Here is a 13,633-nt window from a genome sequence, read left to right as displayed (position 1 = left end):
CCTGTTGTGGGGTTCCTCCGTTCGTCTGGACTTGTTTTTATGTCCCCTTGAGGAGTTTTGTGTGTTTCGGTCAGGAGAGGTTTAGAGCTGCTTCTTACTCTGCCGCCATCTTAACCCGGAAGCCCCCATGGCCATTTCTTAAAGGAAGCCAATAATGATGTTTGCTCTATGGCTTGACTTTTCCTTTTACTTGAACTCTAAGAGACCATTGTAGGCTAATGAATTGGCCTAATTTCAGTATTGTTGTGTTTTAGGGAATTAGGAAACCTGAGGAGAGAGAGAGAGAGAGAGAGAGAGAAGTGGGGGGTGGTGGTGGTGGAAAATGACCAGTCAGTGGATCTGTCAGAACACACACAACATTTATTGATTAAGTTCATTCTCATATGGTCATAGTTCATGGTGCCCCAAAACAGTGATAATAATAACATCAAAGACTTCTGCTTACCAGAACAGATGTAATAATAGTGCAAAAGAGAATTACCAAAATGTGACAGATTCATTGTATGAGCACAAGTTCTTGGAATATGGCACTGATAGACTTGCTCAATACAGGATTGCTACAAACCTTCGATTTGTAAACAAAAATGCAGTATCTACAAAGCACAATAAAGTGGAGTGCAATAAATGAGATATGCTCATACTTCTATATTCAGTGACTTCCATATGAAAGTGGGTGTACGAAAGGCCAGAATTATTTTGGAAAGTACTGTTCAACATTTAAAAAATGGAAGGAACCAGAAGGATTTCCAAATACTCAAAAGCCTTATGCTCTACAGCATGATTACTTTCTTAATTACTTGGAAGATGGTGAGCATATTGAGCACCCAATGACATCCTCCTCAAATAAAATTCAAATACATTTTAATAGACAGGAAACAACTGCTTACTGATGTAGTCATTTCAGAATCATCTGTTGGTGTGCAATCAGATCATAAGCTAATTAGAGCAAAGGTCAAAATCAATACCAAATTAGAAGAAAGGATAAAGATGAGAAGAAACTGCAACAATTATGGCAGTAACAACCTGGCATGTTTAAATAAGTTGTCAACTTCAGAAAATTAGAAATGGACATGAGAATGGGGGTGCAGAATTCATTGACAGTCATCATTCTTAAAGAAATGTAACTGATGGAAATGGATGGAAGTGGGTAGAAATCCAAACAGAAATTACCTCAGGCAGCAAATGTTTTATTTTTTTTTTACCATGAATAGAGCCCTGGTGGTCAAAGACACACAAAATCAGTTTAGAATTCAGATTTATTTACAAGACATGACCAGAAGATGATAGAAGATCAAAAGCAGTATGACCTTACAAAGTGTGTAAAGGAGACTAGTTGAGGAGAAAATAAGCCTGTTGAAAATTTATTATGACAGTTAGCTAAACTAACCATCCTTAAAATACTTGTAGAGGCAACTGGTGAAAGGACAACATTTAGAATGAAAAGGAACAGATCTTCTGACTTTTATATATTGGCCTACCCTTCTTGGCTGAGATAATAGAACTATCATAATTGGATATTGCTACCTCATGAAGTGCTTGGTTCTTATGTATGGAAGTGATGACACATAAGATCAAATTGTAGGGGCAAGGTGGCAGGTTAGAGGCAATGCAGCTGAACTCAACTTTCCATGCCTCAAATCAAATTTTGAAGTGACAGAATCAACAAAAGGTCAGAGTGAAACATTTTTTTCTGGCATTAAAAAAACTTAGAAGGTCAGCAGGAGAAGTTTATAATACCACAATGGGGGCTTGTCCAGAGTCTACTCATGCAGTGACAATAACAGCCGTAGCATCATTAACAGCTTTGGGTGCTCTAGCAGAGAGATGGTAAGGGAGACAGACAACTAATCTCAAAGAGATTTCAGGGGACTCATTATTGGCACTGGGTACAGCTGTCACTGATTGGCAATTTTATCAGGCATATACAGTTTTGGGTTTCAGTTCCAGGGCCAGGATGAACACTAGTGCATTTGGCTGCATGGGACCAAAGGCCCTTCCTGAATAAAGACCAGAGAGTAGATCAGGAGAGCAGTGATCAAACTTCTCCCAGGATCACACTACTTCGGAAGCATCAAAAACCTCCAGACCTCCAGAATTAACTCTGAAAAGAGTAGCTAAAAAAAAAAAGGAAAAAAAAAGCCTGAAACTTGGCACAGTGCCTCCCCACCCCTAAGTCAGCAAAGCCCAACTTTAACATTAAGTTCAAAATCAAGAAATAGGCTGGAAAATGAACAAACAACAAACGACAACAACAACAACAACAACAAAATATTTAGACCATAAAAGCTATCACAATAGCAGGGAAGACCAAGACATAAATTCAGAAGAATATGATGATGCAAAAACAGCTAAAAGCAAAACCTTAATAATAATAATAATTAATAATAATAATAATGACAATAATAGGAATCTAGCCCAACAAGAATTCCTGGAAGAGTAAAAGAAAGTGATGAGTGGCCAAGAAAAAAAATTGGGAAAAAGAAATGAGAGCAGTAGAAGAAAATTATGAAAAGAATTAACAGCTTGGTGAAAGAGGAACCAAAAAAAAATGCTGAAGAAAATAGATTTTTAAAATTAGCCTAATGGTAAAAGAGGCATAAAATTCATTGAAAAAAATAATTGATTCAAAATTAGAATAGTACAAAATTTCACTGAAAAAAATGATTTCTTAATGAAACATTGTGGAATAATCCAATGTAATAGTCTTTGCTACTAGTAGCAATGAAATGATCCAGGACAATCCTGAGGGACTTATGAGAAAGAATACTCTCCACATTGAGAGAAAGAACTGTGGGAGTAGAAATGCAGAAGAAAAACATCACATTATTTGTTCATATGGGTTTGTGATTTGAGGTTTTGTTTTTAAAAGATTACTCTATTACAAAAGTGAATAATATGGAAATAGGTATCAAATGATAATACTTGTATAACCCACTGGAATTGCTTATCACCTCTGGGAGGGGAGTGGGAAGAGAGGAGGGAAAGAAAATGAATCATAGAAAATTTTTTAAAAATAAAAAAGTGAAAATGATTTTTTAAAAATTAGAATTTGGTAAGTGGGATCTAATGACTCCATGAGACATTAAGAAACAATAAAACAAAGTCAAAAGAATAAAAAATAATCGAAGAAAATGCAAAATATCTCATTGGAAAAACAACTGACTTGGAAAACATATAAAGAAGAGATAATTTAATGATTATCAGGCTACCTGAAATCTGTGATAAAAGAAAGAGCTTAGACATTATATTTCAAGAAATTATCAAAGCAAACTGCCCCAATATCTTAGATCCAGAATGTAAAGCAGAAATTGAAAGAATCTACTGATAAGCTCCTGAAAGAGATCCCAAAATGAAAACTCCCAGGAATTTTATAATCAAATCCAACAAGTCGCAGGTAAAAGAGAAAATAAACAACCAGAAATAAATAATTCAAATATTATAGAACCTCAGTCAGAGCCACACAAGGTTTAGTGGCTTCCATATTAAAGGAGCTAAGAACTTGGAATGTGATATTTTAGAAGCAAAGAAGATCAAATTACAACAAAATTACTTACCCAGCAAAACTTTAGTATAATCCTTCAGGGGGGAAATGGATATTTAATGAAATAGAGGACTTCCATGCATTTCTGATGAAAAGACCAGAGCTGAATAGGAAATTTGACATCCAAACACAAGACATAACAGAAAGGGGGGAGAGGGGAAGGTAAATATCAAAAAGTAATCAAAGCTGTCTGTCTCAAGAAAGACTGTTTATATTCTTGTATGAGAAGGTGACACATGTAACTCCTAAAAACCTTATTATTAGGATAGTTAAAAGGAGTTTATATAGACAGAAGGAATGGATGTGAATTATGTTAGAATAATCTCACAAAAAAAGGAAGAAGGAATGAAATGGATGGATGTACTGCAAGAAGGGGGAAGAGAAAGGCAAAATTGGGAAATTTTTCTCACATAAGAGGCATTTAAGAACTTTTATAGTGGAAATGAGGGAAGGGAAAAGTAGCAGGCAATGTTTAAACCTCATTCTCATTGGAACTGTTTCAAAGAGGAAAGAATATACTTCAGTCAAACTAAGAAAAAAGACAGGATAGCAATCACTATTTCAGACAAAACAAAATTAGATCTAATTAAAAGTGATAATCAGGGAGACTATATTTTGCTAAAACCATAGACAATGGAATAATATAAAAAATTTTACCAGTAAGTTTCTCTGGTTATAGCTTTATTTCTCAAATATATATCAAGTATGGAACTGAATCAAATTTATTTTTTAAAAAAAGAGCTATTCCCCAAATGATAAATGGTCAGAGGATATAAACAGATGGTTTTCAGAAAAATAAAGCTATCTTCAGTCATATGAAAAAAAAAACAGTACATCACTATTGATTAGAAGAAAAACAAGTGAAAACAATGCTAAGTTACCACCTCATATCTATCAGACATGACAAATGCTGGAGAGGATGAAGGAAAAATAGGTACACTGATGAATTGTTGATGGAGTAGTGAACTGGTATAATCATTTCTGGAGAAGAATTTGGAGCTAGACCTAAAGGACTATAAAACTGTGTGTACTCTTTGACCTAACAATATAAATATGAGATCTGTATCTCAAAGAAATGAAAGGAAAAGGAAAAGTACCTCTTTGTACTAAATATTTATAGTAATTTTTTTGTGGTGGCAAAGAATAGGAAATTAAGGAGGTACTCATCATTTGGGAATGATTGAATAAGTTGTAGCATATGAATGTGATGGAATACTATTAGGCTATGAAAAGTGATGCGAGGAGTACTTCCAAAAAAAAAAACATGATAAGACTTATATGAATTGTAGCAAAATGACAAAAGAAGAATCTAGGGATCATGTGCACAGTAACAGCAATGTTGTAATAATGATCAACTGTTAAAGTCTTGGCTATTTTAATCAGTACAGTGACCTAAGACAATTTCAAAGAACTCATGAGGGAAAAAAAAATGTTAACCGCCTACAGAGAAAGAACTGATAAACTCTGAGTGCAAATTGAAGTATAACTTTCTCCCTTTGTTGTTCTTGCTTTTTTGAAATATGGCTAATATGGAAATATATTTTAGAAGTTTTCACGTGCATTGTTGATATAATATTGCTTGCCTTCTTGGTGGAAAAGGTGTGGGAAGGAGAGATAGAATTTGTAACCCAAGTTTTAAAAAGAAAAGATGCAAAAAAAATTAAAACTTATTCTTAAAATAAAATAAACAGCTAAATGGGTACAAAGAAAAGATCGTATTGGAAAAAAAACTGGGCCTGACCAAATACATTTTAAAAAATTGTGCTTTTTTTAAGCCAATAAACAATAGACACAGTAGGATCTAATACTCTTTATTCTGTCTCAGTTACTATGTGACTATGTAGATATTAGATTTTCTGGAGAAGACTTTTTACAAAAATCTGCTTATTTGCTTTTCATGTTTTCATCAAGAATATTCTTAGTTCATACATAAACTATTCTCCTTAAGACATAGAAAAGAGAAAGTAGGTAGATGTGTTGGAATTTGTGTCTTCTCAGTCATCTTATGGGGGTAACATGACTGTTGGCCATCTTTTGCATTTTTTGCATTATTTTCCTCTTTGAGTTATTTTAAATATTAATCTCTAAAAGAAGTTAAAGTTGTATGTGTGCCACCACAGATTTCCAGAGAATTATGTGGACCTCAAAATCCCAAGACATTTATAAAATGTGTGGATTGTTTTTGGAGGTTTTATTGAAAGATAAGAACAAGATCTCAAAGGATGAGAAGGAAGAGAGGAATTGTGGCCTTCTACACTGATGGGAACACACATTCCTTGGAGTATTTAAGAAGGCCTTTTCTCGCATTTCCTGTAATGATCAATATACAAGAAGAGCCTTCCTCACTTGCTTCTTGAGAAATCTGAATTTCTCATATGGCTTCCTCACATGCCATTATAATTAGTGTTTGGTTAGGACTGAAGATAACAGTTAAGTTTTGACAATGTTTCAGGAAGTACAAAGCACTTCTATATCTCTTATCTCACCCTTTCAATCTTGCAACCATTATGAAGTAGAGACAGAGTGGTCCTCTCCCCATCTCCATTTAAAAGATGGTATGATTAAAGATTTAACAGATAAAGTTACTTACCCAATGTCATGAGACTTTTTAGTGTCTAGTTTAGTGTCTAGCCAGGACTAGACCTCAGATCCAATTTCGTGAATTAGGGTTAGAGCTCTTCCTACTATACTTTTCAGTCAACATTTAATGAAATTATTACTCAGTTATCATTTATCAAGTAACAACTCTAAGACACTGTACTAGGTTTGGTGAAAAAAAAACCATGATTTCTGCCCTCAGGCACAAATCCTTTCCCATTTTAACCCCTGAGTTTAATTCTAGTGCCTTTCCATTGTTAATTATTTCCTATTTATCCTGTTTATAGCTTGTTTGTACATATTTGTTTCTATGGTATCACTGCCACTAAATTGTGAGCTCCACAGGGGCAGAAATGGTATTTTGCTTTTCACTGTATCCCCGGAACTTAGCACAATATCTGACACATAGTAGGCACTCAATGATTGCTTATTTTGAATCTGCTGTGGAGTGAGGTGGGGAAGAGGGAAGACAATATAAGGTATACGCAGTTAACATAACACAGTCTCCAATAGTCTTCATGGGACTTAGACCTAGATGGGCAGTAGGCATCATCTGGTCTAACTTTTCATTTTATCAATAGGCAAAAGGAGACTGATTTGTCTGAGGTTATCTAGCTAGTAAGTAGCAAAGCTGAGATTTGAACCCAGGTCCTTTGACTCAAAACTTGGCTGTTCTTGTCATTACAACACTATAGACACATTTTAAATTCTGATAAATACCTTTGCTGAGAAGTTTATTTGAACTTCCTCCCAAAGAGCCTTTTTTGAAAGTGTTCTGTATGTGCCCTGTTAGGGGAGGAGGCTAAATGGCATTGTGTGCTAAGTCTCCTTTCCTTTTAGCCCAGTTGGATCAGCAGCTCATTCAACTGTTACTAAGTTGGTGTGTTTTTTCTGTTTTCTTGGCTTCCTAGAGAAGTGGGATCAGCATGTGATCTCTGTCTGGAAGGGAGAGTCCTGGTTCAGTACGCCTTCAATGCCTCCTCACCCATGCCATGTGATCCATCTGGTCACTGGAGTCCCCGAGAAGCAGAAGGTAAGAGAGATGGGGCGAGACTGATGACGTAGAAAAAGAGCCAAGGAAATACCAGCCAACTCCACCATTCTCTGTCCTCCAAGGGGTGTGTGTGTGTGTGTGTGTGTATGTATGTATGTATGTGTGTGTGGGTGGGGGAGAACTTAACCCTGAGTGAAAGCAGAGAAGGGAAACCAGGCAAAAAGAGCAGAACTGTATGTACAATGTTTATCTCTCAAAGGGACCTAATACAAAAATTAGGGAAGAACAGAAATTCTAAGCAAATTCATTTGAAATGTAAAACAAGATACATCACTGGCCAAACATTCATCTCACTTTGATAAGAACATAGATTGTGGGTGATAGATGGAAGCTCTCCCATAACACAGGCATATCTGAGAGATAGTCATCTTGTCTTAAACACTTCAAGGAATAAGGAACTCACTCTTCAACAAAGCCTTTTCTGTGTTAGAAGGCTTTAATGGTTAGAAAAGTGTTTTTTTTTTCCCTTTTATTTAGTTGCCTCCCTAAAATGTTCAGATATTGATTCTAGTTTCACCTTATGAAAACAAAACAGAATAAATCTAATCCTGTTTTATTCATGGCAGGTCTTTCATGGCAAAGATATTTCATAGGTTTCACTGGATTTGGAGCTAGAAGAGAACTAAGATTATTGTCATATCTCTTCATTTTATAGTCAGTGATCATGTCCCCACCAACTGTAACTATTAATTTTTTCAGACTGAATTGAATATCATCAATTTCATCAGTTCTTTCTCTAATCTTCTTTGGTGTCACCTCTGCATTCTAGTCATTTCCCTGAAAGTGAACTTTGGTTTATCATTATTCATTCCAAAAAGAGGGGTACAGAACTAAAGCCTGTATTCCTAGATTGATCCATCATTACAGTGCATGGTTCTGGAGTTCTAAATCTTAGGATTCTTCATGTTGACTCAGCCCTACAAAACAACCAAGAAGACTGAAAATTTTCCCTCAGGATATATAAATTTAATTCCACCAGGCCTAGAAAGACATCGTTTTTTTTTTTTTTTTGTTTGTTTGTTTGTTTTTTTTTTTTTAGGGCATCTTATTACAGGTTCTATGCTTGGTTCACCTCTGCCCCTTTAATATCCCTGAAAAATATTAACTTTTCCATGAGCTAAACACTATTCTTTGTTTCCTGCTCCATTTCATATTATTTATCTCAGAATATTTGAATTGTTAGCACTTCATACTGAACATAAAATTCTCCAATGAACCAGCAATTCCAGTTTCATTAGCAGTAGAATGAGAAAAGTTCATAGTGTATAGATTTTTTAAAAATTAGGCAAACAGGGTTACGTGACTTGACCAGAGTCACACAGCTTGTCTGAGACAAGATTTTGAACATAGGAAAATGTCTTCTGAGTTCTGGGTATGGGTTTTAACATTGGTATTGCTATTAACTATAAGCTCTTAGCTCTGTACCTTCTCTAGTTCCCAGTTTTCTCATCTATAAAATGAAGAAACGGCACTAGATTACCTGTAAGGACCTTCTAGTTCTAACATTTTATGTTCTAGATCCCTTTCTTCTAACATCTCCAACTCTTAAGACTACATATTACATTTTAACATTCTGTTTCCTTTGAGCTCTAATATTCTGTTCTGAGGTTCCTTCCACTGCTATCATTCTGTCATTTTTGAAAAAAAGCAAGATGAACCTTCCCTAAGATTTCTCTCCTCCTCATTGGTGAGTTTCAGTTTCTACTTTCGCCTTTCCTTTAAAAGCATTTCATGATGACATTGTTAATTGTTTCTCTAAAAGGAAAATAGAGAGCATGAGCCAGTCATATTATTCAACTTTAACCTCTGGGGCTCTCTCTACTGATGATCAGTTTTTTTTATTTGTTTGTTTTTTTTTTAAAACATTTATTAATATTCACTTTTAAAATGGTTACATGATTCATGCTCCTACTTTTCCCTTCACCCCCCGCACTCCCCTCACCCATGGCCGATGCACATTTCCATTGGTTTTAACATGTGTCATTGATCAAGACCTATTTCCAAATTGTTGGTAGTTGCATTGGTGTGGTAGTTTTGAGTCTACATCCCCAATCATGTCCACCCCGACCCATGCGTTCAAGCAGTTGTTTTTCTTATATGTTTCCTCTCCTGCAGTCCTTCCTCTGAATGTGGGCAGCGTTCTTTACCATAAATCCCTCAGAACTGTCCTGTGTCATTGCATTGTTGCTGGTACAGAGGTCTATTACATTCGATTTTACCACAGTATATCAGTCTCTGTGTACAATGTTCTTCTGGCTCTGTTCCTTTCACTCTGCATCAATTCCTGGAGATCTTTCCAGTTCACATGGAATTCCTCCAGTTTATTATTCCTTTGAGCACAATAGTATTCCATCACCAGCATATACCACAATTTGTTCAGCCATTCCCCAATTAAAGGGCATGCCCTCCTTTTCCAGTTCTTTGCCACCACAAAAAGCACAGCTATAAATATTTTCGTACAAGTCTGTTTATTTATGATGATGATCAGTTTCTTAAGCCTCAAATCAAAGAAGAAAGTGCATTATACTTCACCAATTACAGAATGACACAAATGGAGGGAGTGGAATTCTAGCCTAAGTCCAATTGGCAAGCTAGACTTGACGTCCTATGGGATCTGATTAGCCTTATCTCATAATTGCAGATATCATTAATGGTCATAAAGTTATCCAACCTTTTTGTGGTCCTATCCAGTATGATACACATTTAAAGAAATTAAGAGAAAATCCCAGAGGAGAATAATGTAAAGAATTCATTGATTGAACTATCTGATTCCACATCTTTAAAAAGGAGATTTTTCCTTTTTTTTTTTCAATGCGTAAATCACACAAACTACAACTATGGCTCCACCTACGTAACAAGCCTTTGGAGTAAAGTAGCAGTTTGTTCTTCAGAAGCTAATGTTCTTCACAGATGAGAGCTCAAGAATTCTCAGTACAAAATCTAATGCAAATGTTTCATGTAGTCGTACAACTTGAGGCTTGTAAGGATCTCTACAGAGGTCAACTAGAGAATGGCATAGCAGAGCGACACTGGATTTGTTTTCAGTGGATTTGAATTTGAAACCAAACTTTTGCATTTATTATCTGTAGAGTTAGGGGACAAGTTGTTTCATCTCATTAGGCCTCACTTTCCTCCCCTGTGCAATGAGAGGCTTCAGCTAAAATCATTATTTAGAACTGGAAAGTGAACTTAAGCTATGGTGTCATTTTACAGTTAAGGAAATGAGACTCACAGAGGTTAAGTAACTTGCCCAAGGTCAAAGATATTGCATAACAGTCAGTTTTTAAGCAGAGGACCTCTAACTTCAGACCTAGTGCTCTTTCCATGATTCAACTGGCCTTTTTAGATCAAAATCCAATGATTCTATATAGCATAGATTGTTAGATGGCACAGCAAATAAAGCACTGGGCCTAGAGTCAGGAAAACTTGAATTCAAATCTGATCTCAGACACTTATAAGCAGTGTGAGCTGGGTCAATCATTTAACTGCTTCCTGCCTCAATTTGCTCATTTATTTAAAAAAAAATGTGTGTGTGGCCCTGGGGAGGTGTAGGGTGTGTGTGTGTGTGTGTGTGTGTGTGTGTGTGTGTGACAATACTAGCACCTACTTCCCAAGGTTGTTGTGAAATAATATTTGTAAAGTACTCTGCAAAGTTTAGAGTGCTTTGTAAATGCCACCTAATATTATTACAGTTAAGTTCATTCATCCAATAATACATTGATCTTTTAAGTATTTATGAAGTCCTATAATGTATCATATGATACATATAAAATAAATTTAATAATGCACCCTCAGAAAACTTATAAACTGATGTAGAAGAGATCATACATGCATTAAATAGCATAAGTACACAATCACATAATATTGGTCCCATAGTGTTGAGATAGTTTATTGAGATCTTAAGAAGAGAAATGGATTATAAGACAAGACTAAAGAATAGATGACAAAAGTAAGTTTTTAGTATTAATAAAAATTGATTAGAAGGCAATTACATTTGAATGTGTCTATAATGAGTAATTCTTTCATTTAACTTTCCTGTATCCTGTCTATAATCCTCCTATAAGCATGAAAGGTTTCAACATGAGAGACCATGAGAAACCATGAGAAACCATGGTTTTAAAGGTTGGACATTCTAGATGGTGAAGGAGTCTAAGAATCATTATATGAAAGAAGTTGAAGGGAAGTTTATAATAGAGAAGAGAAGACTTGAGTGCTAGGCATAGCATGAGTTATTTTCATGGACCTGAAAGACTGTCCTGTGGAAGAAGTAGTCCACTTTCCTGTGGTTCCAGAGGAGAGAGTTAAGATCAAAAATTGAAAGAGAGAGGGAGGAAAATAATAATTTCATAGAAGAAACTGCTTTCTAACTAGATTTGTCTGTCAAATTATATTCACCCATTGCTACAGGAAGTCAATTGGCAGTTTGTGGCTATGATCTACACATTTTCTGACTCTCGAAAGGAAATTCTCCTGCCTTAACAAAATGTCATTAAATATGACCTCTCAATGGCTCTTGATTTAGTTCGAACATTTCCCTCATGCATCTATAAAATGATAACAGTGACAATAATAGCTTCTCTTACTAGAGTGGTGCCTTAGAATTTACAAAGCATTTCCCTCACAACTCTTGGAGGTAGGAACATGATATTTTAAGGATCCACAATTTCATTGCTGTCTTTTGTATGCCATTTGCAAATACAAATCCTATCACTCATATAATTTGGTATATTTGTTTTGGCTCATTAATTGTTTTGGCTAAAAATATCTCATCATCTAAGGGTCAATCTTAACTTAAGGCAAACCTTAACTAGAGATAAATATACTGTCAATTTAGCTAATTTGTTACTATATTCATTACTATGCTCTAGCCTGTCTTCACAATAATAATCATCCATTCCAGGTCTTTTAAGTCATTTTCAGTGGTACCTTGAGCAGCTGCTACAAAGGCATTTCACCTGTCCAGTTGTTAGTCACTGCTGAAGCTAAACTTTAAGCCTGATTGAATGGCACCTCTTCCTAAGGGCCCTGAATTCATGAAGTAGTCTTCCACTTTGGCTGTGCTCTGGGGAATGACCTGGAGAAACAGTGGAGGGAAATGTTATAAACCCTCTTAGAGAAACCTAAGATCCAGACCAACATATTAAAATAAGAATTATAGAACTCATAGCATCTTAGAATCATAGATGCTTAACTCAATATTTAAACTCCAAGGAATATTGCTCAAAATAAAATATAATGCTCATAGCCTTCTAGACTCTTAGAACTTGAAATCATAGCTAGAGAAATCTCAGACTCAGAAGAAGCTATCACAAAGATCTCTAGTTCAGCCTCTACTCTCATGCATGAATTGCTTCTTGGGAGGCATCCCTAGTAGGCATTTGTCTACCCTATGCCTGAATACTGTTTCACCCTACACTTCTTTAATTTATCTGTCCAGTGATTATAGTTATCTCTGCTGTATTGTGTTATATTGAAAGCTTCTTGTGAGCAGAGTCTATATATGGCTTATCTAAATTCTCTCTCCCCCAGTGAGTACAGTGCATTAAGCTCAGTACAGTTATGCCCCCATATCTATTGATACACTATCCAGTGATTCAGTTACCCACATTTTAACTAAGAGAAAAAAATGGAAAACTTGGAAAATTCCAGAAAATAAAATAATAAAATGATGTATAAGCTTCAAAATGCCTTCCAAGTGAGTACAGGCTGTAACATGGTGATGTCCACCAGCCCAGTACATGACTCATCTCCCTTTGTCCCACGTGAAACTTTCTTGCAGTTTTCCTCTAGTGATATCTCACTGATTGCATTCTTTGTAGCACTATCACAGTGCTTTTGTTTAAGAAAGCCCCTATTTACTGTGATAGTGGCCCCAATGAGCAAGAGCAGTGATGCTGGTAGTGTTTGTGCCCCAATATCCGCTGATTTGGTAAGCCATGGATTCAGTTACCCTCAGTTAACAGCAGAGTGTTTACTCATACCCTTGGTTTCGGCCATCCACAGAAGATCTTGGAACATGTCCCGTGCAGATACAGATCCCTACTGTAGTTGCTTAGTAAATGTTGGTAATTGGAATGCAAGATCCTAGAAGGTAGGGATTATTTCCTTCTTTGTATTTTTATCCTTGGTACCAAGCCCCATGCCTGGCTTCATTGTAGGTACTTAATAAATGCTTGCTAATTGTTTACCACCTTTCCAAGTCTCTGGCTTAATTTGCATTACTTGGTAAAGATGGCTTCATATGAATGAGAACACAGAACTGGAAAAGTCAAGATTACATGAAGTAGTCAGGAAGAAGGGAGATGGCCTTCATTTCTAGGAGCAATGAGGAGACAAATAGGGATGACTTTACTTCCAAGGAAACTAAAACTTCTTTTGCAAAGCCTTGGGAATATCTGTAGAGGAAGTGTGTGTTCTTTTAAGTAACTGTGTTACAGAAA

The 13,633-nt window shown here is 35.8% G+C and overlaps 1 protein-coding gene across 1 annotated transcript in view; it reads left to right on the top strand.

Moving 5' to 3' along the window:
• PAPPA (pappalysin 1) overlaps positions 1–13,633 on the top strand; it is a 293,056-nt gene that overhangs the window by 101,814 nt on the left and 177,609 nt on the right. The window contains exon 6 of the mRNA XM_044664273.1: positions 7,051–7,172. Coding sequence (XP_044520208.1) covers positions 7,051–7,172 — 122 coding nt within the window. The remainder of the gene's footprint in view (positions 1–7,050; positions 7,173–13,633) is intronic.

This window comes from Gracilinanus agilis, chromosome 2 (assembly GCF_016433145.1).
Source record: "Gracilinanus agilis isolate LMUSP501 chromosome 2, AgileGrace, whole genome shotgun sequence".
NCBI lineage: Eukaryota > Metazoa > Chordata > Mammalia > Didelphimorphia > Didelphidae > Gracilinanus > Gracilinanus agilis.
This window is presented reverse-complemented; position numbering and strand designations above follow the sequence as displayed.